Source organism: Oenanthe melanoleuca, chromosome 18 (assembly GCF_029582105.1).
Source record: "Oenanthe melanoleuca isolate GR-GAL-2019-014 chromosome 18, OMel1.0, whole genome shotgun sequence".
Classification (NCBI taxonomy): domain Eukaryota; kingdom Metazoa; phylum Chordata; class Aves; order Passeriformes; family Muscicapidae; genus Oenanthe; species Oenanthe melanoleuca.
Genome location: NC_079351.1, coordinates 628,077 through 650,175, shown reverse-complemented (window position 1 = coordinate 650,175; position 22,099 = coordinate 628,077). Strand labels below are relative to the sequence as shown.

General features: G+C 62.6%; 1 protein-coding gene across 1 annotated transcript; it reads left to right on the top strand.

Annotated features, from left to right (window-relative positions):
- The first annotated feature begins 17,205 nt into the window (after positions 1-17,205).
- CBX4 (chromobox 4) lies at positions 17,206-21,746 on the top strand. Its single transcript, XM_056506112.1, has 5 exons — positions 17,206-17,432; positions 17,533-17,576; positions 18,259-18,324; positions 19,001-19,067; positions 19,552-21,746. Exons 1-5 carry the CDS (start codon positions 17,364-17,366, stop codon positions 20,878-20,880), a joined length of 1,575 nt encoding a protein of 524 aa, XP_056362087.1. The 5' UTR covers positions 17,206-17,363; the 3' UTR covers positions 20,881-21,746.
- Positions 21,747-22,099: the final 353 nt, after the last annotated feature.

Sequence of the window (22,099 nt, the reverse complement as noted above, 5' to 3'; positions counted from 1 at the left end):
CACAGGGTGCTGGGCACAGGGAACAGCCCCAGCTGGATTCATGGGGTGCTGGGCACAGGGAACAGCCCCTGCTGGGCACAGGGGGTGCTGGGCACAGGGAACAGCCCCAGCTGGATTCACGGGGTGCTGGACACAGGAACAGCCCCAGCTGGGCACAGGAACAGCCCCAGCTGGGCACAGGGAACAGCCCCTGCTGGATTCACAGGGTGCTGGGCTCAGGAAACAGCCCCTGCTGGGCTCACAGGGTGCTGGGCACAGGAACAGCCGCTGCTGGGCACAGGGAACAGCCCCTGCTGGGCTCAGGGGGTGCTGGGCACAGGAACAGCCCCTGCTGGGCACAGGGAACAGCCCCTGCTGGGCACAGGAACAGCCCCTGCTGGGCTCACAGGGTGCTGGGCTCAGGAAACAGCCCCAGCTGGGCTCACAGGGTGCTGGGCTCAGGAAACAGCCCCTGCTGGGCTCACAGGGTGCTGGGCACAGGAACAGCCCCTCCTCACCTCCCACTGCCTGCCATGGGCTGGGAGGCTCCAGCAAACCCCTCCCAGAAGAGCCAGAGCTGGTTTTGCTGCAGCACTCGTTCCCAGTCAGTAAAAGACAATAGGAAGAGATGAAGTAGATAATTTGGAGCGTTATTTTTCCACTATTAAAATGTCATTCAGCAATGTGGAAATCACTCAGGATTCCTTTAGTTAAAGACTCTGCACTGCAGCTTTCCAGCATGTGGAGTAAGCTGGGCTCAGTTCAAAGCAGGGCTCAGCTCTGGCTGGGCATCCCCAGGACCAGCTGCCACCCTTGGTCACTCTGCCAGGCCTGGCGTGCCCTGCGTGTCCCTCTGCCAGCAGGACACTTCAGGTGTCTGTCCCTGTGCCCCCTCTGGCACACACTGACCCCACTCTGCCACCGTCAGGGACACCAAGGGATGGAGCTGCTCCCCAGGTGCTCCCGAGGCCCAGCAGCACTCACATCCCAGTGACCCAGTTCCAGGCTCAGCCTGTCCATTGACTTGCCGTGCTGTTATTTAACTCACACTGGAGACCCACAGCCATCTGAGCTTGTCTGGGTCACTGAAGCCGACCTGGAGGTCCCTGGCAGTGCCTAGGATAGCACTGGAGGCAACCTTGGGATCTCCCTGCAGTGGAAGTGGCCACGAGCCACACACCGGCCAGGGCACTGCATTTCAAAGGTCCTTCTGGCCCACCCCCAAGATTTTCCTTTGTGACACTTTTTGCCATCTGAAAAAAAAACCCAGTTACAGAAAAGCAGCCAAACTTGTGTCCCTGCAGAGGAGGGAAGTGGATCCCAGGAGCAGCGACCCTCACGTGGCATCTCCCAGTCCTGCCCTGAGCGCTGCATTAGCAGCTGAGCAGCCCAGAATAGCCCCTCGCAAGGCAAATAGTCCGTGTAAGCCTCTTTAGCTGCCACATCTCCTGCCGGAGCCCTGTAATCCCCGCGGGAGCCCGATCCGCCCCGGGAGCCCCGGGAGAGGGAGCAGAGCACCGCGCACGGCTCGGGATGGAGACTGGGCTGGTCCCAGCTCCTGGGGCTGCTGGGCACGGGGGACGGGGGACAGGGGACAGGGGACAGGGACACCACACGGTGTCCCCAGGCTGGGAGGGGACCCGGAGCTGTCCCAGCCCTGGGCGAGCAGGAGGATCGATGGGCAGCATCGTTTGTCCTTGGCATCGAGCACTGACCCCACAGGTGGGGCCGAACTGTCCCTGGAGTTGCTGCAGCGGGGAAATTGTCCCCTGGGAGTGGGGCAGGGGCAGCTGGAGGGGCTCGGTGCCACGTCCCAGGGCTGGGTGTGCTTGGATGTGGCTGTTGGGCTGTTTTGCCAAGGGACGCTGCCTGTCAAATGAGAAATTACAGCTCACAAGAACAAAGGGACTCACCTGAGTTATTACAAGCACTAAAGAATTTCAAACCCAACGTAGCCTGTCCTCCTGGGCTGGCTGATTAATCCCTAGGTCGCTGTGTTTGGGCCACAAAAATAGACCAGTCGGGCCGGCTGTGGCTCAGGGCTCCTCCTGCCCCGGGCTCTGTGCGCCTTTCTTGGGCTCAGCTGAACACAAACACAGCTCGCCCCGAGGTTCCACGGCTCCTGAAGGAAAGCAGGAGCTGCGCCAGCCGTGCCAGCTCGGACTCGCCCTGGGGCTGCAGCTCCGGGCTGGCAGTGCCCACCCAGCGGTGGGGAAGCCGAGCTGAGCTGCTCCCAAAACCTCCGGGGGGAGCAGACACAGCCCAGGCATCCCAGCAAGGGGAGCTGGTGCCAGCAGCCCTTGGGTGGTTCTGGCCAGCCCAGAGGGATTCTCAGGCAGCCCCCAGGGCCCCACACACCAGGTCCCTCCGGATTCAGTGAGTTCAGGCCCTGCCAAAGCTCCTGCTCCTGCGGCAGAGCAGCAGCCGGAGAAGGAACAGCCTAAGGACTCTCCCTGGGATTTTTGATTTTGTTTGGCTTGGCTTTGTCTTTCAGAAACCACAAACAAGTTCGGCTTCTTCTGTCTGCGGCCGAGGCTCGACTAACCTTGGCAGGGCAGAGGTGCTGAGCCGCGGGGATCTGCCAAACCCTCTCTGCCCTCCAGAGGTTCCTGCAGGGGAGCCCCGGGGCTGTCACCGAGCCCGGGGACACGGCAAACACCCGGCACAGCCACCCCACCGCCCTGGCTGAGCCCGAGCCCCAGCGCTGGGCAGAGCTGTGCTCTGGATGGAGGCAGGAGCCCTTTGCTGCTCAAGGCACCTGCCCCGAGGGCTGCCCGGCCCAAACCCGCTCCAGCAGCCGCCTCCTGCTCTCAGGAACCCGATTTCCATTGCAGGTGTGGGTGGGCAGTGAAAAACTTCCAGCCGTGACTGGAAACCCTGCAAACACCCAAACCCCAGCCGGCCTTTGGGCCCTCTGCTCAGGGGATCAAACTGCCCCCTGCCCACTGGGGAATCCTCCCGGGGGTCGGGAGCAGCCGGGGCAGCACCACCTGGCCGGCAAAGGGAGCCACGGGAAGGCTGCAGAGAGCCGGGGGATACCGGGGATGCTGCATCCCCTCCTGCAGGAGTGCGGGGACAGCGCAGGTGTGGCTGTCACAGCCGGGCGGTCACAGCCACTGCAGGAGCCCCTGGCATGGTGGCAGGAAAGGGTTAAGGCGCTGCCGGAGCGGGAGTGAGAGCAGGGAATTCAGCTGCTGACGCAGGTAGGATCTGCCGGCGCATCCCCGTGCAGGCACAGCAGCGTCACCCGCAGCTCCTGAGCTGCTTCAGAGCCCTGCGAGAGCGGGGAGGGGGAACAGAACCGGCCCCGAGCGGGGAGCGGGGACAGAACCGGCCCCGAGAATGGAGCGAGGACAGAACCGGCCCCGAGAATGGAGCGGGGACAGAACCGGCCCCGAGCGGGGACAGAACCAACCCCGAGCGGGCAGCGGGGCCCTCCCTGGGCTGCCACCCCCCGGCACTGCCCGGCATGCCCACCCCTGTCCTCGCTGCCACGAGCACGGCCTGACCCAGCCCTTCTCCAGCAAACGCGGCTCGCAGGACGCTCCGTGCCCCACGGGCAGCGCGGGGCTCCGGGGACGAGCCGAGCCCTGCCAGGACAGTGGCGCTGCCGAGGAGGGTCCACACGGTCAGCCTGTCTGGTGCTGAGCAATTGCTTGTCAGCTTTTGGATCATGAAAAGAACCAGCAGGGCTGGAATAGGCGGCACAGGAAGAAAGGGACACCCAGGGAGGGGACAGAGCCAGGGACAGAGGGGACACAGCCCCCAGGTCTGTGCGAATGGAGCAAGACCTGACCCGGGCAGAGCTGGGGTGGCTCCCTTGGGATGGGGAGGTTCCCCCGACAAAGGAGCATTTCCTACACAGGTACACCTGGGTCCTGCCGGAGCGGGGCCGTGGATCCGGCACCCCCGCGCTGTTCGGGACACCAGGGCAGGAGCAGAGCCTGGCACGGGGCTCTCTGCACCGAGCCCCTGCCAAGGCCGCGGTGCCACCCTCCAGGAGCCGCTGGGAAGTCGGGCCCGATGGAAATATAATGGGATAATCGATGGCCCATTGTTGCTCGGCTTAATTTAGCTGCTCAGGCAGGGAATGAACAGAGTGAACGAACGTAAGCAGGAGCCAAGGCAGGAGATGAATCAGCGCTGCATCCTCTGTGGCACGGGGGACAGGACGGGCACGGGCTGAGCCCCCAGACCCCGGCAGCCGCCCAGGGCGTGGGGAGGGGCCATTACCGGAGATTTGCTTTGCTTTGTCCCACAGCAGGTCTGAAATGGCTGCACTGGGCTCAGAGTTACACACCTGTATGGCCAAAAATGTCTTGGAAGTGGCAGCAGGAGCAAGGCAGCTGCTGGGTGTGCTGGGGACACAGCTTGGGAAGGGCACAGCTGATGCCGGGGCTCAGGGAGGGCACACTTACTGCCAGGGCTCCTCTCAGCCACAGCCCAGGGCCCTGGCACAGCCCTCCTGCCCCAGCTCCCTGCCCCAGCCCAGCTCGGAAGGCTCCAGGGGATGTAGTTTGGGGACACCACCCCGTCCCAACGCTTGGCCCCAGCTCTCCAGCCTTCACACTTTGCCCTGCGGCTCTGGTGCCCACCCTGATACCTGGGGAATCGCCCTTCCTCCTCACTGTTTGCCTTCCCCGCATTCCTCCCGGCTGGCTCACACCCACCTGGCCCGGCAGCTCGGGCTGGGCTGTGAATCAGCCCCGGAGAGGTGACAGAGCCGCTCCTGCCCCGCTCTGCGGGGATGTGCATGAGCTTTGCTGCTCCTTCCCCTGTGCCTGCGCTCCTGCCGCCCCATCCCGCCCCGAGAGACGCCCCCGAGCATTCCCGAGGAGGGATTTGAAGCCTGGATTTAATTTCCACGCTCGCAGCCCTCGCCAGTCTCTCCTGGTCCCACCGATTCCCGGTTCTGGCACCCGCAGCACCTCCCGTGCCAGGCGCTGCCGCTCCAGCTCTGGGTGTCCCCGGCAGAGCCCTGGGGATGGAGCCAGCAGTGCCAGGGATGGAGCCAGCAGTGCCCCAGGGATGGATCCAACAGTGCCAGGGATGGAGCCAGCAGTGCCCAGGGATGGATCCAGCAGTGCCCCCAGGGATGGAGCCAGCAGTGCCAGGGATGGAGCCAGCAGTGCCCCAGGGATGGAGCCAGCAGTGCCAGGGATGGAGCCAGCAGTGCCCCCAGGGATGGAGCCAGCAGTGCCAGGGATGGAGCCAGCAGTGCCCCAGGGATGGAGCCAGCAGTGCCCCAGGGATGGAGCCAGCAGTGCCAGGGATGGAGCCAGCAGTGCCCCAGGGATGGAGCCAGCAGTGCCAGGGATGGAGCCAGCAGTGCCAGGGGATGGAGCCAGCAGTGCCAGGGATGGATCCAGCAGTGCCCCAGGGATGGATCCAGCAGTGCCCCCAGGGATGGAGCCAGCAGTGCCCCAGGGATGGATCCAGCAGTGCCCCAGGGATGGAGCCAGCAGTGCCAGGGATGGAGCCAGCAGTGCCCAGGGGATGGAGCCAGCAGTGCCCAGGGATGGAGCCAGCAGTGCCAGGGGATGGAGCCAGCAGTGCCAGGGGATGGAGCCAGCAGTGCCAGGGATGGATCCAGCAGTGCCCCCAGGGATGGAGCCAGCAGTGCCCCCAGGGATGGAGCCAGCAGTGCCCCAGGGATGGATCCAGCAGTGCCAGGGATGGAGCCAGCAGTGCCAGGGATGGAGCCAGCAGTGCCCCCAGGGATGGAGCCAGCAGTGCCCCCAGGGATGGAGCCAGCAGTGCCAGGGGATGGAGCCAGCAGTGCCAGGGATGGATCCAGCAGTGCCCCCAGGGATGGAGCCAGCAGTGCCAGGGGATGGAGCCAGCAGTGCCCCAGGGATGGATCCAGCAGTGCCCCCAGGGGATGGATCCAGCAGTGCCCAGGGATGGAGCCAGCAGTGCCCCCAGGGATGGATCCAGCAGTGCCAGGGATGGAGCCAGCAGTGCCCAGGGATGGAGCCAGCAGTGCCCCAGGGATGGATCCAGCAGTGCCAGGGGATGGAGCCAGCAGTGCCAGGGGATGGAGCCAGCAGTGCCAGGGATGGATCCAGCAGTGCCCCCAGGGATGGAGCCAGCAGTGCCCCAGGGATGGAGCCAGCAGTGCCAGGGATGGAGCCAGCAGTGCCCAGGGATGGAGCCAGCAGTGCCCAGGGATGGAGCCAGCAGTGCCAGGGGATGGAGCCAGCAGTGCCCCAGGGATGGATCCAGCAGTGCCCAGGGATGGATCCAGCAGTGCCAGGGATGGAGCCAGCAGTGCCAGGGATGGATCCAGCAGTGCCCAGGGGATGGAGCCAGCAGTGCCAGGGATGGAGCCAGCAGTGCCCAGGGGATGGAGCCAGCAGTGCCAGGGATGGATCCAGCAGTGCCCCCAGGGATGGATCCAGCAGTGCCAGGGATGGAGCCAGCAGTGCCCCAGGGATGGAGCCAGCAGTGCCAGGGATGGATCCAGCAGTGCCCAGGGATGGAGCCAGCAGTGCCCCCAGGGATGGAGCCAGCAGTGCCAGGGATGGATCCAGCAGTGCCCAGGGATGGATCCAGCAGTGCCCAGGGATGGATCCAGCAGTGCCCAGGGATGGAGCCAGCAGTGCCCAGGGATGGAGCCAGCAGTGCCCCAGGGATGGAGCCAGCAGTGCCCCAGGGATGGAGCCAGCAGTGCCCCCAGGGATGGAGCCAGCAGTGCCCAGGGATGGAGCCAGCAGTGCCAGGGGATGGAGCCAGCAGTGCCCCCATGGATGGAGCCAGCAGTGCCAGGGATGGAGCCAGCAGTGCCAGGGATGGAGCCAGCAGTGCCAGGGGATGGATCCAGCAGTGCCCAGGGATGGATCCAGCAGTGCCCCAGGGATGGAGCCAGCAGTGCCAGGGGATGGAGCCAGCAGTGCCAGGGATGGAGCCAGCAGTGCCCCAGGGATGGAGCCAGCAGTGCCCCAGGGATGGAGCCAGCCGTGCCCCGGGATGGAGCCAGCAGTACCCCAGGGATGGAGCCAGCAGTGCCAGGGATGGAGCCAGCAGTGCCAGGGATGGAGCCAGCAGTGCCCCGGGATGGATCCAGCAGTGCCCAGGGATGGAGCCAGCAGTGCCAGGGATGGAGCCAGCAGTGCCCCAGGGATGGAGCCAGCAGTACCCCAGGGATGGAGCCAGCAGTACCCCAGGGATGGAGCCAGCAGTACCAGGGATGGAGCCAGCAGTGCCAGGGATGGAGCCAGCAGTGCCCAGGGATGGAGCCAGCAGTGCCAGGGATGGATCCAGCAGTGCCAGGGGATGGAGCCAGCAGTGCCAGGGATGGAGCCAGCAGTGCCAGGGATGGATCCAGCAGTGCCAGGGGATGGAGCCAGCAGTGCCCCAGGGATGGATCCAGCAGTGCCCCCAGGGATGGATCCAGCAGTGCCCAGGGATGGATCCAGCAGTGCCAGGGGATGGATCCAGCAGTGCCCCCAGGGATGGAGCCAGCAGTGCCCCCAGGGATGGAGCCAGCAGTGCCAGGGATGGATCCAGCAGTGCCCAGGGATGGATCCAGCAGTGCCCCAGGGCTGGGGGAGCAGCGGGAGCTCTGCCACAGCTCCGGCCGTGCCCGCCCGGGACCAGCCCTGGGCACCCGCGGGTGTCGGGCCGGGGGTCGCTCACGGGGGCAGGGGCTGCCCGGCCCTTTCCAGGGGGACACGGAGCGGGCAGCAGAGGGCTGGGGACACCCAGAGCAGGCTCTCCATGGGGTCCCCCAGCCCCTTCCCGGAGGAGCTGCCGGGATGTCCCAGCACACGGAGCTGCCGGCGCCCTCCCCACGCTGCCTTTTATGGCCCTGCTGCAGCCCAGGCCCAAACATGGGCTGGGGAACGCGGGGCTGGAGCCTCCCCGGGCCGGCCCTGAGCCGGGAAGGTGCCCCAGACACCCCCAGCTCGGGACTGGGCAGCCAAGAGCTCCGTGTCCCCAGCACCCCAACTCCTGGGGTCCCCCAGAACTCCACAGCTCATCCCACTCCTCCTGCCCCTTGCAGTCCCCATCCCTGCCCCTCACAGCTCCCATCCTGCCTCGGACAACCCTGCCCTGTGCTCCAAGCTGTGCAGGTGCCACCCCTGTGCCCCCAAACCGTGGGTCCCTGCAGAGCCCAGAGCAGCAGAGCACAGTCACACCCAGCCAGGGCGCACACACAGCCCTGGTTTTGCTCACGGTGGTGCCACGGGGCAGAGAAACAAGGGGCACACGGGCACTGCCAGCCCCGGGACCCCCAGTGCAGGGGGGAGGATGCGCCCCCCAAGGGACACAGGGGGCGTCAGACGTGACCCAACTCCGCCCTCAGTGTCACCCCCAGGAGTGGCTTCTGTCACTGTGGGGCTCCAGCAGCTCCTCAGCTCCAGCCCAGCCCCATCCAGGCTCGAGCTGGCCCCACAGGCTGTGACACGGGTGAGATGTGTCCCCATGGTCAGGCTGGGACCCGGGAAACTCGATACAGGGGCAGCAAAGGGGGCAGGAGCAGGAATGGGGTGACTGGGCAGGGCAGCTGCAGTGGGGACTCTGAGACAGCCCTGGGTGACACCAGGGCTCCTGATGTCCCCTCCAGCATGAGGAACACGAGAGCACAGCCTGTGCCATATTTCCTGGCTGCAGGCAGTAAATCCTCGGGGCTCAGGGCAGCTGCAGTGACAGAGCCCATGAATCAGAGCTGCCCTGCCATCCTGGCAGCCTGGGCAGAGCATCAGCATCCCCCTGGCACAGGAAACCCCCCACAGCCCTCAGCAGTGCCAGTGCTCCTGGCACGGGCATCTCAGCCTCTGCCCAGCGCCAGGGCAGCAGCAGAGCCAGGGCTTGTGCTGGGGAGGGAAGAGCCAGCTCAGCAAGCACAGCATCTCTCGTGCTGCCCAAGAGACAGCTGGAGTTCCCAGAACCTGCTCAGCATCCCCAGGGGAAAGCAGACAGTGAGCAGCAGCCTAAAAATAGCTGCCCAGGGCACACGCAGCCGCCTAGAGAAGGGGAAGTGAAAAGGAAGGTGGGCTGCAGCTTCCCAAGGAACAGCCCCCAGCCCTGCTCATGTCCAGCTCCCTGGGTGAGGTGCTTGCTGCAGTGCCTTCACCTGAACATTTGGCATGAGAAAGCGCCCGAGGGTCAGGCACTGACACCCCCAGAGCCCAGGACAAGGTCGCTGTGGGATGGGAGCACTGTGCCAGGTGGGAGCAGCGCAGGATCCTGCCAGCCTTTGAGTCCCTTACCAAAGAGCTGGCTCTGTGTAACCGACTCCAGAAGGGCAGAGGTTGGAGGAGCCAGTCTAACCAGTCAGAGCCCAGTGGTGTCTCCAGTTGTGCTCACTCAGCACCTGTGTGGCTGTTCCCAGGCACACAAAGCTGGTGTGGGCAGAGCAGTGCTCAGCCAGAGCCCAGGGCCCGCTCTGCCCTGTCCAGCACGCGGGCAGGGGCTCACACATCAGCAGCTTTGGGGCAAGGAACTCATAGGCCATGGAAAAGTCATCCAGGCCCAAGGCTGAGCTTTGTGCAGCAGCAGAGTGGCCTGTGCTGGGTGTGGGTGCTGAATCACCCAAATCACAGAATCGATGCCCAAGCCCTGCAGATCAGCAGGAGCAGAGCCATGGAGGAACCCCCACAGTGCCCTGGCCTGAGGTTCTGCCCTGCAGAGACCAACAGCTTCCTTTTCCCAGCAAAGCATCCCTCTGCTGATGGCTCCAGTGATCCCTCTTCTGATGGCTCCAGTGATCCCTCTGCTGATGGCTCCAGTGATCCCTCCCCTGATAGTTCCAGTGATCCCTGTCAATGGTTCCAGTGATCCCTCTCCTGATGGCTCCAGTGATCCCTCTCAATGGCTCCAGTGATCCCTCTGCTGATGGTTCCAGTGATCCCTCTCCTGATGGTTCCAGTGATCCCTCTCCTGATGGTTCCAGTGATCCCTCTCCTGATGGTTCCAGTGATCCCTCTCCTGATGGCTCCAGTGATCCCTCTCCTGATGGTTCCAGTGATCCCTCTCCTGATGGTTCCAGTGATCCCTCTCCTGATGGCTCCAGTGATCCCTCTCAATGGCTCCAGTGATCCCTCTGCTGATGGTTCCAGTGATCCCTCTCCTGATGGCTCCAGTGATCCCTCTCCTGATGGCTCCAGTGATCCCTCTCCTGATGGTTCCAGTGATCCCTCTCCTGATGGCTCCAGTGATCCCTCTCCTGATGGTTCCAGTGATCCCTCTCCTGATGGCTCCAGTGATCCTGTCAATGGTTCCAGTGATCCCTGTCAATGGTTCCAGTGCAGCTCAGCACTCAGGGTTGCACTAAGCAGCTTTGGGGCACGGAGATCCAGTGACAGCACAGCACGTGGTGGGCGGACAGCGTGGCCAGGAAACCTTTCTGAAACCTTTGGAAGCATGGACACTGGGTTTAATCCTGCGAGGGATGCAGAGCCAGGGCAGCCCGTGGGTGCTGGAGCAGCCGTGCAGGCAGGGCTCAGCAGGAGCTGCCGGAAGGAAGCCGGAGGGAAGGGCTGCGAGGAGCGGAGCCTCGGCTCAGGTGCAGGGGTGGAAACTGCCTGACCGCAGAGCCCAGCGCGCTTCCTCCCTCCCTCCCTCCCTCCCTGCAGCGCCTGCACGCCCCGGGCTCGGGCAGGAGCTCCGTGGGAACATCACCTCTGCAGGGATGCTTCTGGTGGCCACCGGAGCCAGAGACAGCAGGGCAGGGCAGGGCCTCTCGCTCCGTGCACTGCACTCGGCTGGGTGGGGCTGCAGCCAGCAGAAGCAGCGGGCACAGCCTCAGGGGAGATACCGGTTGGATATCAGGAAAAAGTTTTTCATGGAAAGAGTGATAAAGTACTGGAACGGTCTGCCCGGGGAGGTGGTGGAGTCACCAGCCCTGGATGTGTTTAAAAAAGGACTGGATGTGGCACTCAGTGCCATGGTCTAGTTGAGGTGTCGGTCTCCGTGATCTTGAAGGTCTCTTCCAACCTCGTCATTCTGTGAATTCTGTCAGTCTGTCCGCAGCAAATCCAAGCTGACAGCTCCCAGCTCGCCCCTGAACAAGGATCCCACAGCTGTTCAGGTGAGGACAGAGCCCAGCTCACAGCCCCCAGAGCACAGCACGGCACGGGATAGCACAATAGAAAATATACACAATAGAAAATATACACAATATATGATATGCACACTATACAATATACACACAATATACAATATAAACAATATACGGTATACACACTGTACTACACTCTATACACACTCAATTTATGCAGCACAGCACAGGGTAGCACAATATAAACACTATACAATACACACACTGTACAATATACACTGTATACAATACACACTATAAAATACACACTGTACAATATACACACTGTACAATATACACTCTGTACAATACACACACTGTACAATACACACACTGTACAATATACACACTGTACAATATACACACTGTACAATATACACAATATACAATATACACACTATACACACATTATACAATACACACACTGTACAATATACACACTGTACAATATGCACTCTGTACAATACACACACTGTACAATACACACACTATACAATATACACAATATACAATATACACACTATACACACACTGTACAATACACACACTGTACAATATACACAATATACAATATACACACTATACACACACTATACAATACACACACTGTACAATACACACTGTACAATATACACAATATACAATATACACACTATACACACACTATACAATACACACACTGTACAATACACACTGTACAATATACACAGCACAGCACTGACCCCTGTGCTACAGCAGCCGCAGCTCTTGGTGCCACCACCCCAGGGGATGGCCCTGGGGGTGTCACAGCCCCCGGAGCCGAGGGTCCCTGTGCCCAGGCAGCTCAGCCCAGGGCTCAGCCCTGCTGTGCCGGGTGATTTGTCCCCGTGCCAGCTCTGCCGGGTGCCATGCCCGGGCCACGAGGCAGGACATGTGCTGACAAGGCCCTCGCTGCTGCTCTTCCCCAGCTCCCTGAGCAGTCCAGCCCCAAGCAGAAATTATCAGCTCTGGCTGTGGGCTCTCATCCTCACTCTGCCCGGGGAGGGGAGGCCAGGGTGGCACTTCAGATCAGCACAGCGTGGCATCAAACTGCTCTGCCAGAGGGGCTGGTCCCTGGGCAGTGCCAGGTGCTGCACAAACAGCTCTGGGAGCAGAGCACGGGCAGAAATGCTCACAGTACCCACAGGTCCCAGCAGGAGAGGGCTGCACTGTCCTCGGCTGTGATCTCAGCCAATCAATCACAGTCAATCAATCTCTGTGCTTAAATAGCTTGGCATGACCAGCCCGGTTTCCCCTGCAGCCAGGGAAGGCCTGTGGATGCTGTTCCATCCCTGGAAGCTTTGCTGGGAGACAGGAGAATTTGTGTGTGAGATGAGGCAACAGCGGCAGGGCGCTGTGGATGCTGAAACCCCTTTTCCTGGGCTCAGCCCCTGCCCAAGAGGGACAGTGGCACTGGGAGCTGCAGGCTGAGCAGGAGTGGCCACACCTGAGGAGTCTCCTCAGTGCCACCACTGGGTGAAGCCGTGCCGGGGACACACGCACAGCCCCAGCTCTGGTGGAGAAAATCTCATAATTACCCTCAGCAGCCAAGGAGCAGCATCAGCTTAAGCGATAAGAGGGGAAGAGCTCCAAGGACAGAGCTCTCCAGGGCTGTTCGGGTCTGAGGGATGGCGAGGAAGGCGCAGGGAAGGGCTGAGGGTGGGAATCAGGGTCCCTGGGGAAGGGGGTCCCGTCCCCCTCTGCTCCAGGGGTGGGAGCGGTTCCCGTGTCCCAGGCACCCTGCATCTCTCTGGGGACGTGGGGATGTGGGGCTGAGAGCCCCGCGCTGCCACTGCCGGGGACAGAGGGACTTCGGTGCCTCTTTCCTCTGAATTTCTCCCGACTTGCCCGGCTCTAAGAAGATTAAAGACAGATGGTCTCTGAGGCTCCCTCGCTGGCACCCATGCTGGAGGCTGTGGGGGGAAGGCACACAGGAAGGAGCCCTGGGGAAGGGGGTTATTCCCAGCCCGGAGCCCGAGGGATGGAGCAGCCCTCGGCTGCCCTCCCTGCCTGTGCTGGCTCTCCTTCCTCTGGGCTGCCTCGGTCACGGTGAGCTGCAGCGGCGAGGGGAGCCCAGCCATGCCCGCATCAGCTGCCCTGGGTCCGCTGCGCCTCAGCCCCTCCATCAGCTGCACACAAACTGCCCCGAGCAGCGCTGAGGTGCTGGGGAAGCGCCCTGCGTGACCTGCAAGTGTTTCCTTCCTGAGCATCCTGCTCACAACCTCCTCCGGCTCGTGCTGGAGGCAGCACCAGAAAAAAGCGTTCACCTAACGCGGCCCCGTGTGCAGCAGCAGCAGCAGCAGCAGCAGCAGCAGCAGCAGCAGCGATGCACTTGTGAAGCCATTTAAATTTCCACGTGATGACCCAGTTCAGGGTGGTTTCGCCTCTGGATTTTCCCACTGCTGCTGCCTCTGGGTGGGTGGTGGCAGCTCCAGACCCTGCTGCTGTGCTGGATTTTAAGGCCACCATAGTGACAGCCCCAGCCTCAGACCTCGGGCTCCTCACGGTGTTTTCCTAAGCACCACAAAATGCTGGGCACTTGTCTGAGGACACCCGCGTGTGCTTCGTGGCGCTGGGTGTTTTACTGAAAGCTTTAAAGGATGAACAGTTTTCCAAAGGGTTTTTTGCTGCTGCCTGTTACACTGGGGGCAGGGCACGTGTCACTTCAGCTGCTGCAGTGAAGGTGGTGGGGATGCTCCGGGGGGTTTTAGTGCATGTGTTGGAGTAAATTCCAGCCCAGCTGCCAGACTTGACTCTTCCCTCACCATTTTGAACCAGCAGTCTCTGAGCTTCCCCACACCAGCACTGGGGCTGAGCTGCAAGGCAGAGGGGCAGCCTGCATTTAGAAGGAGACAATAATTGCAAGTCAGATTTGCTTGTTCAATACTCTATTGACAGATTTGCCTTAGCAACCTGGAACAGGGTTTCATTGTTCACATCGTACTTCATGGCATCCTATTGATTGGGTGGGTGGGTTTAGGTTTTTGTGGGTTTGCTGTTTTTGTTGTCTCTTTTTCCGAGCCTACCTACTCATCCTTTTCTTGTCTTCCTCCAGCACAGTGTTGACCTCAGCAAGGGCTGTGTCATAATCCGTTTTTCAGACTGGCCACAACTTCCAGTGCAAGCCAGAGCTGACAAAAGCAGAAGGGCAAATCCTGGAGCCCAGCTGGCCGAGGCTGCAGGCGCCCAGGTAGGGATGAATGGGGCCAGTGCCCTTCCCCCTGCTCCAAGGACATGGCAAAGTCGGTGCCTGGCCCCTTGTGAGAGTGGCCTTGAAGGAAACGCTGTAACTATTCATGAATTAACTTTCTGTTGTTATTTGGTGCTCAGCCTGGCGTGCTCCTGGCTTTGCAGACTGGGTAGGAGCCTCCAGTCTTGCTGGGGCAGAAGGGAGCAAAAGGTGATTTCCCAAACTGCAGCCTTGGAGTCGCCTTGGTGGAGCTGGAGGATTACAGCTGGAAAAGAATTGCTGGTTTGAATTGCTAATAATGATACAGACTAATGAGCAACATCAGAAATGATGGCATGTGTAATCAGTGCTGCTTGATGGCAAACACAGAGCAGGGCTGCAGGAGCTGCTGGGGCCGGGGGAGCAGGAGCATCTTCCTTTGGAGGGGCAGCAGCCACCCCAACAAGGCACTGCCACCGAGCTGCCTCTGGCTCCGGGGTAGGAACTTTATAAATAACGGTGAAAAGAACAAACACAGACAGACATCAGCTCTGGGTACATGGAGGGAACGTGGCCAGCAAGTATTTGAGGGGAAATTACCTTGGTATGGTTCCTAGCACCTGCAGGAAGCCCATCTGTCCCTGGCTGTTCGAGGTTTTGTCTTACAGCTGCTCCCCAGCAGCTCCAGCTCGGGATCAGGCACACGGGGAGGAGCCCCCACCCCACCCGGGACGGTCCTGCTGAGAGCAGCAGCACCTATTGCTGATGCTCTGCGCAGAAAGAGGAATCTGGGGTTTTGGCCAGGTGTGTGGTGAAGGGGAGGAATCTCTGTCTGTGCCTCGTACCTGCCTGATCCACCAGCAAACCAGCAACGAGCTGCCCGGGGCCAACCCACTCCTCTCTTGGCTTTAAAGGCAGCTCTTGGCTCCTGCTCCTTTTGGTTGGAAACCCTTTTTCCTTGTCTCATCCCTGTGATATGCCCCAGCCAGTCAGGAAGAGGCAACAGTTGGAAATGCTTCCCACTTTCCTTATTTAGGCTGTTTTATGTGGTTCAAATAAGGTGTTCTCTTTGGGCCTGACAAAGAGAAAGATGCATCAGTTCATGAACTGCTGCTGCCTGAGCAAGGTAAGAGACAGAAAATCACCACCATTACCATCATTATTGTGAATCATGTGCAATCAGCCCCGTAACAGAAAGCAGATGAAGATCCTACAGGAACCGAAGGACGGGAGCTGCGGCTGAGCCATGGGAGCCAGGGGCCAGGCAGTGATTAAAATGCTTTTAATATTGGTTTTCAGTGTTGTTTCACTTCTATATATATATATATATATATATATATTATATTTCATCAACAGTCACTTGTATTGCTTCTGAGGCGGGTTCTAAAAGATGCCAAGGATGTCTGGTCACCCGTTAATTTAATTTTTTTAAATTTATCTATATCTATATATGCAGCCAGCCAAACTCTGCCCTCCTCATCGCCCATTCCCGACTTTGTCCTGGGAAGAGCAGAGCTTCCCAAGCCGGGCGGGATCCGGAGCTGACCGTGCTCTGCCGCTTACCCAGCCTGGGGAGGAATCGCACCAAACCGTGCTCGTCCCTGGGCATTTAGTTTTATTGCCAGCATTAGCGGTTTGTCTCCTCTGGCAACAGGAGAAGCTGGAAATGTCAAAGGGGAGGGTTAACAAACTCCACTGGCATAAATTTCAATGAATGTATGTTTCTTAGGAAAACCGCTAAGTTAAAAAAAAAAAAATTAAATCTTCCTGTGTGTGTTTTCCTTGGGCTGGTGTTCACAATGGATAATAATTCTTACATTAAGCCCCTTCGGCCCTCCAGGGAAATCAAAATTGTAATATCAGTTTGCTTTTTATTGGCTCGGCTCTGCGATCGCGGCGGCTGCGTCTTTGTTCGGGGCTGCGGCGCGGTGACATTCAGCGGTGCCTCCCGGTGTGTCCCCTCCGGTGCCCCCGCAGCCCCGGGCCGGGCCGGGGTGGGACCGACGCGGGGGAACGGGGACACGGCCGGAGGAGCCCCGGTGCCGTTCGAGCTCACCCCGCCGCTCCCGGTGAAAGTTGCCGGAGCCCCACGTTCGGCCCGGCCCCGCGGGGATCGATCGCCCACGCGAGGGCCGGCGGGACAGCGGCCGGCAGAGCCCGCGGGGAAATGGCACGGGGGCACCGAGACCCCAACGGGACCGCCCCGCTGGCAGCGGGCAGAGGCTCCGGTTCCTCGGGGAGCCGGCCCGGGGACAGCGCCGGGCACCTGCGAGGACCGAGCCCAGGAGCGCAGCCCCCGAGAGGGGTCGAGAGCTCCTCGGCGCTCCGGTATCACCCCACCCGTGCCCGCGGCGCCGCCGTCCTGCCCCGGGGCGCGGTGCTCGGGGCGCTCCCGCAGGGCCCGGCGGGGGCTGCACGGGGCTCACACCGGGACCGTGCCCGGCCCCGCTCCACCTGTCTGGGGAAGGTGCCTCCCGCTCCGGCACCGCCACGTTCGGCGGAGCAGCGCGGGGAGCGGCCGGGTGGCCCCGCTGGACACGCGTGTGCCTCAGGCTGCTCCCCGCGGGGAGGGAGAGCGCGGAGCCGCCGGCACCGGGCTCCCCGAGCGGCTTCCGGCACCGGGCGGGGAAAGCGCCGCCACCTGCCCGGGCCCGGGCCCGCCGCCGCCGGCTGTCCCCGGGCCGGGCGCCCCACGGCTCCCCCGGCCGGCTCGGGCACCGCCACCCCGGGCCCGGGGCACCCGCGACGTGGCGCAGCGCGGAGCGCTGCCGGGGGCTCGTCCTGCCGCGCATCCTCCGGCCGGGCCGCGGGTCGCGCACCTGCCCCGCGGGCTGTGCCGCCCCCCGTGGGGCCGTGCTGACTCACGCGTGGGGCGGGAGCGGAGCTGCCCGCGCCCCCCTCCCCGCGCCGCCGTGCCCGGCCCCCGCCCGCCCCCTCCCCGCCTCGCTCCCCGGCAGGGCTGCGCCAATCCCCCGGCCCCGCCGCTGACGGGCAGCCGGGCCCGGGAGGCGCCGCCTCCCTGACGTCTCGCTCCGGGATTTGCACGGTTGCGGTGCCGCCGCTCAGTGTCTGTCGGGCCGGCGGCGGGAGCTGCCGGAGCCCGAGCCCAGCTCGGCTGCAGCGCGGCCCGGCCCGGCCCCTCCCGGCTGCGGGATGGAGCTGCCGGCGGTGGGCGAGCACGTCTTCGCGGTGGAGAGCATCGAGAAGAAGCGGATCCGAAAGGTGCGGGGGGCGCGGCGGCGGCGGGGGGCGGCGGGGGCCGGGGGGCGCCGGGGGTGGCGGTTCCCGCTGACGCCGTGTCTTTGCCTCCCGCGCCGCTCAGGGCAGAGTCGAGTACCTGGTGAAATGGAGGGGATGGTCGCCCAAGTGAGTACCGGCACCGGGCGGGGATGGCGCCGGGGATGGGGCTCGGGGCAGGGCCCGGCCGGGGCGGCGAGCGGGCGGCGAGAGGCGGCGGCGGGGCCCGGCGGTGACGGCGGCGGGAGCCGAGCAGGCGGCGGCTGATGTGCACCAGAAAATGGCTCCTTCCCCCTTTCCCTCCTCGGGAGTCGGGCTCCATATTGCAGAACCGAGCGGGGAGGGGGGGGCAGGAAGGGGGGAGAGAGGGGGAATAACCGCAAAAATCGCCCGCGTCGCCCCGCAGCCCCGAGAGCCGCTGCCGAGGCGGGGGCAGCACCGGCACCGGAGCGAGCGCGGCCGCTGCGGAGCGTTCGGGGTTTGCATGACAGTGCGGGCGGGGGGACGCGGGGAGATCCGGGACGCGGCGGCCGGGTCCCTCCTCCGCCCCGCGGCCGCTTTCCTGGGTCCGGGAAAGGGGATTTGGAAAATTTCATCATGACATGCTTGGAATTCCTCCGGAATAATAACTGCGCTAAATAAACAGTACCGTCCCCGCGGCCCCCAACCCCCCCCCGCCCATCCCCCTCCCCGGGACCCCAGCCCCACACCCTGCTCCCATCGGGCCCGCTGCTGCGGGGTGGCTCTGCCCGGGACCCCGGCCCCGCCGGCCGGGCCCCGCGGTGACGGCCGCTCTCCTCCCCTCTCCAAGATATAACACGTGGGAGCCGGAGGAGAACATCCTGGACCCCCGGCTGCTCATCGCCTTCCAGAACAGGTGAGCGGCGGAGGTTGGGGGATGCGGGAGGGGCGGCGGGACCCCCGCTCTGCGCCGCTCCCGCAATTGCAGATGCGTCACGGAGCCGGGGGCCGCGGCGGGGGCGGGCCGGGCCGGGCCGGGCCGGGCTGGGGGCGCGGCCCCGGCGGGGCGGGCGGTGCGGGGCCACGGGAGACGCCTCCGGGTCAAGGTCCCCACGCCGCGCTCCCCCCGCGCCGTGCCCCCCCCACGCCGCGCCTCGCGCTCCTTCTTCCCGGGATTCGATGCCGCGAGTCGAGGAGGCGGCGCTGCTGCTGCTGCTGCTGCGCTTGGACGGGCTTCGGCTTTTTTTTTTTTTTTTTTCTTGTGCTTTCTTTTTTTTTTTTAAGCCTTTTTAGTTTTTTTTTTCTCTTTCCGCGCATTTATTTCCTGGAGTGTTTTGGCGCAAACTGTGAACTTCAGCCCCTCTCCACAGCGGGGAAGGCGCCTGCTGCTTGCACAGGATGCCCGTGCCCCCGGCCCGCTGCCACCTGCGCGGTTCCCGTCCCGCAGCCCCGCACCTGCGGAGGGCCGCGCTCCCCTCCCGCTGCCCCTTCCCCGTGCCCGGGTCGGGTCGCCGCCAGCGGAGCCGTGCGCGGGGGGCGGTGCGGGGTCCGTGCGCAGCCCCCGGGCTCACCGTGACGCTGTGTTCCCGCAGGGAGCGGCAGGAGCAGCTGATGGGATACCGCAAGCGGGGCCCCAAGCCAAAGCCGCTGGTCGTGCAGGTAACGCGCGGGTGCCCAGCCCCACACCCCGCGCCTCGGCCGTCCCCGGGGAGCTGCTTGCAGCGAGTTTCATCATGCTCAGGAGCCTGCGCGCAGCCCGGGCGCCTCGCAACGCCCCGGGGACCCCCAGCGCTGAGCTCAGCCCCCTCCCCTCCCCTCCGGGCCGCCCAGCAGAGCCGCTGTGCCCGTGCCCGCCTGGCATTAGCAGGCTGCTCGCGGGCTCGGCAGCGGCGGTGCCGCTCGGCCCCCGTTCCCAGACAGCTGATTGAAGGGGGCTTTTCTTCTTTTCATTGCTTCATTAATCTGGAGCAATGCACAGCCTCTAAGTTGGAGTGGGCTGGGGCCGCCTGCGAGAGGACGCAGCAAACTGCGAGGAGAGCTGCCGGAGGGGCGGGGGCTCCGCCGGAGCCTCGGGCACCTGCCGGAGCTCTGGGCCCTGGCGCCGCGGCCCTGCCTGACCCCACCCTTTGGTTCTGCCTTGCAGCTCCCCTCCTTCGCCCGCCGCTCCAACATCCTCACGGGGCTGCAGGACCCGGCCGTGGACACCAGGCCCAAGCTGGACCTCGGCTCCTCTGGCAAGAGCCAGCAGCACCAGTATGAGCTCAACAGCAAGAAGCACCACCAGTACCAGCCCAACGGCAAGGAGAGCAGCATGAAGCACCAGTCCCACAGCAAAGGGAAGTATTACTACCAGCTGAACAGCAAGAAGCACCACCACTACCAGCCGGACCCCAAGATGTACGAGCCCCATTACCAGCCCAGCAGCAAAGAGCCGCAGGGCCAGGCCTGCTTGGACAATAACAAGGCCCCCCTGGTCGCCCATCCAGACAAGTGGGCTCATGGCCCAGCCAAAACCTTGCTGGGCCCAGTCAAGAACCTGACAGCAGAAAGCAAAAATGGAGCTGAGAAGAACTTGTCCAGTGGTACCGGGCCGCCCTCCCGGGACAGGGTGACCAGCAATGGCCTTGGGGGAAAGATGAAGATCGTCAAGAACAAGAACAAGAATGGGCGCATTGTGATCGTGATGAGCAAGTACATGGAGAACGGCATGCAGGCCGTGAAGATCAAGTCCGGGGAGCCTCCCCGGAAGCGGGCTGCGGAGGAGAGGACTCCTAAAAAGGGTGGGGAGGAGAAGGTGGAGGCTTGGAGGAAGCCAGGGGAGGAGAGGGTGGTGAGCAGCAATGCCCTGAGCAAAGCAGAGGGCGAGAGCCGGCAGCCCCCTCCGGAGCTGGAGGAAAGTCCCCAAAAGACTCCCTTGGCCAAGGAGCTGCCCCTTCCTCCGGCCGAGCAGCCCCTGCAGCTCACCACCAAGCCGGACCTGGTGCCCTGGTCGCTGAGTCCGGTGTGCGAGCACAGCCCTTCCTCCATGGGACTGAACCTGTCCAGCGCCAGCTCCCGCAAGCGCTGCCTGTCGGAGCAGCAGGCGGAGCGGGAGCCGGGCAAGAAGCGCCTGACGTCCCGCAGCATCAGCGCCCCCACCTGCCTCAGCCCCCCGCGCCCCGAGCCGCCCGCCCAGCCGGAGGTCATCCTGCTGGACTCGGACCTGGACGAGCCCATAGACTTGCGCTGCGTGAAGCCGCGGCCGGAGGGCGAGCTGGCCCTGGCGCAGGTGAAGCCGGAGCTGCCGCCGCCCCCGCCCGCCGAGCCCCCGGCCCCGGCGCCTCCGCAGCCCCGGGAGGCCGCAGGGGAGGAGGAGGAGGAGGAGGAGGCCGAGTCCCTGCAGGAATTCAAGCCCTTCTTTGGGAATATAATTATCACAGATGTGACCGCGAACTGCCTGACTGTGACCTTCAAGGAGTACGTGACGGTGTGAGGTGGGGTGGCAGCCGCTCCCCGTGGGAGCTGCCCGCCCGTCCCGGGGCCCCTCCGCCTCCCTCCAAGGGGCTGGTGGCCCTTCCCCGGAGCCCTCGTGCCCCTGGCGGCGGCCGAGCCCGCCGTGTGCGGCGAGGGGACGCGGGGACAGGCACGGGGCCATCCCTGCCACGTGGGGTGGCCCCGCCGCCGGGGGCTGCTGCGGGAGCTGCCGGCAGTGGGACACGCGAGGATGGGACCCGCCAGTTACTCAGAGTTATAGTATTATATTTTAACAGTGCTAACTTGTCAAGTGATTCTTGCTCCCGTTTGTACGTGGTGTTATTGAAATGTATTGTTTGAGCTGAAGGCTGGTCGCTCCCTGGCCACGCTAATATATTTATTTGTAGGTATTTATATAATGAAATATAAAGCCTAGATTTATGGAGTCCCTAGATCACCTTATAAAGTATATCAAACGACTATTTTCTGTTCTCCTTTTTAACCATTGAGCATTTGTTAGTCTTGGTCCCTCGCCCTCCCCATGACCCACAGGACCATCCCGTATATATTTTTTGATACTGTACACATGTGGTGTTTCTATGTGCAAAAAAAAAAAATCGTTATCTAAAGCTAAACGAGCTATTATAGAAATTGCTGCTATTAGAAATGTCTAAACTATAAGCTTCCAATTATTAATTGCTTGAATGTAAATATTAAATGGAGATGTTGAAAGTGCATTTGATGTTCTGCAGCTAGTGTAGATCGGAGTGCAAAGCCCAGCTGCTGCGAGCTGCCAGCGGCACGTCCTGGTCTGAGGGCTGTGTCACAGGGGAAGAAATGTATCATGCAATCATGGCAAAGGACTATAAACCTTTACAAAAACTACCGGGATCTGGAGTGCATTTGTTACAGCTTTACGGATGGCAGGTCCCTGTGTGGGCAGGCTGCAGCTGGGCTGCCCCACTGCCGGGACCTGCAGGTTAAAGAATTGGCTCTGAGCTGCAGGGTTTTGATCATAATTCAGTTTTCACTCTGAGTGTTGTGCCCACAGAGCTGAGGGCAGCCTGAGTCGTGGGAGGGCAGCGAGGCCACGGGAGCCCGTGGTGTGAGGCAGGGCTGGCCTCCTCCAGAGCGGGCTGGGAGCTCTGTGAAGGAACCTGAGGAAGCTGTAGGAGGTGGCACAGTGCTGGGTGATGGTTGCCATCCCAGCAGTGCCATCCCAGTGCTGGGGAGGGTCA

What these genes read in the sequence shown, in the direction of transcription:
- CBX4 (XM_056506112.1), top strand. Translation starts at nt 17,364, where the DNA reads ATGGAGCTGCCGGCGGTGGGCGAGCACGTCTTCGCGGTGGAGAGCATC. An exon ending in AGAAGAAGCGGATCCGAAAG is followed by an intron (nt 17,433 to 17,532) that starts GTGCGGGGGGCG and finishes CGCGCCGCTCAG; the next exon opens with GGCAGAGTCGAGTACCTGGT. An exon ending in TGGAGGGGATGGTCGCCCAA is followed by an intron (nt 17,577 to 18,258) that starts GTGAGTACCGGC and finishes CCCCTCTCCAAG; the next exon opens with ATATAACACGTGGGAGCCGG.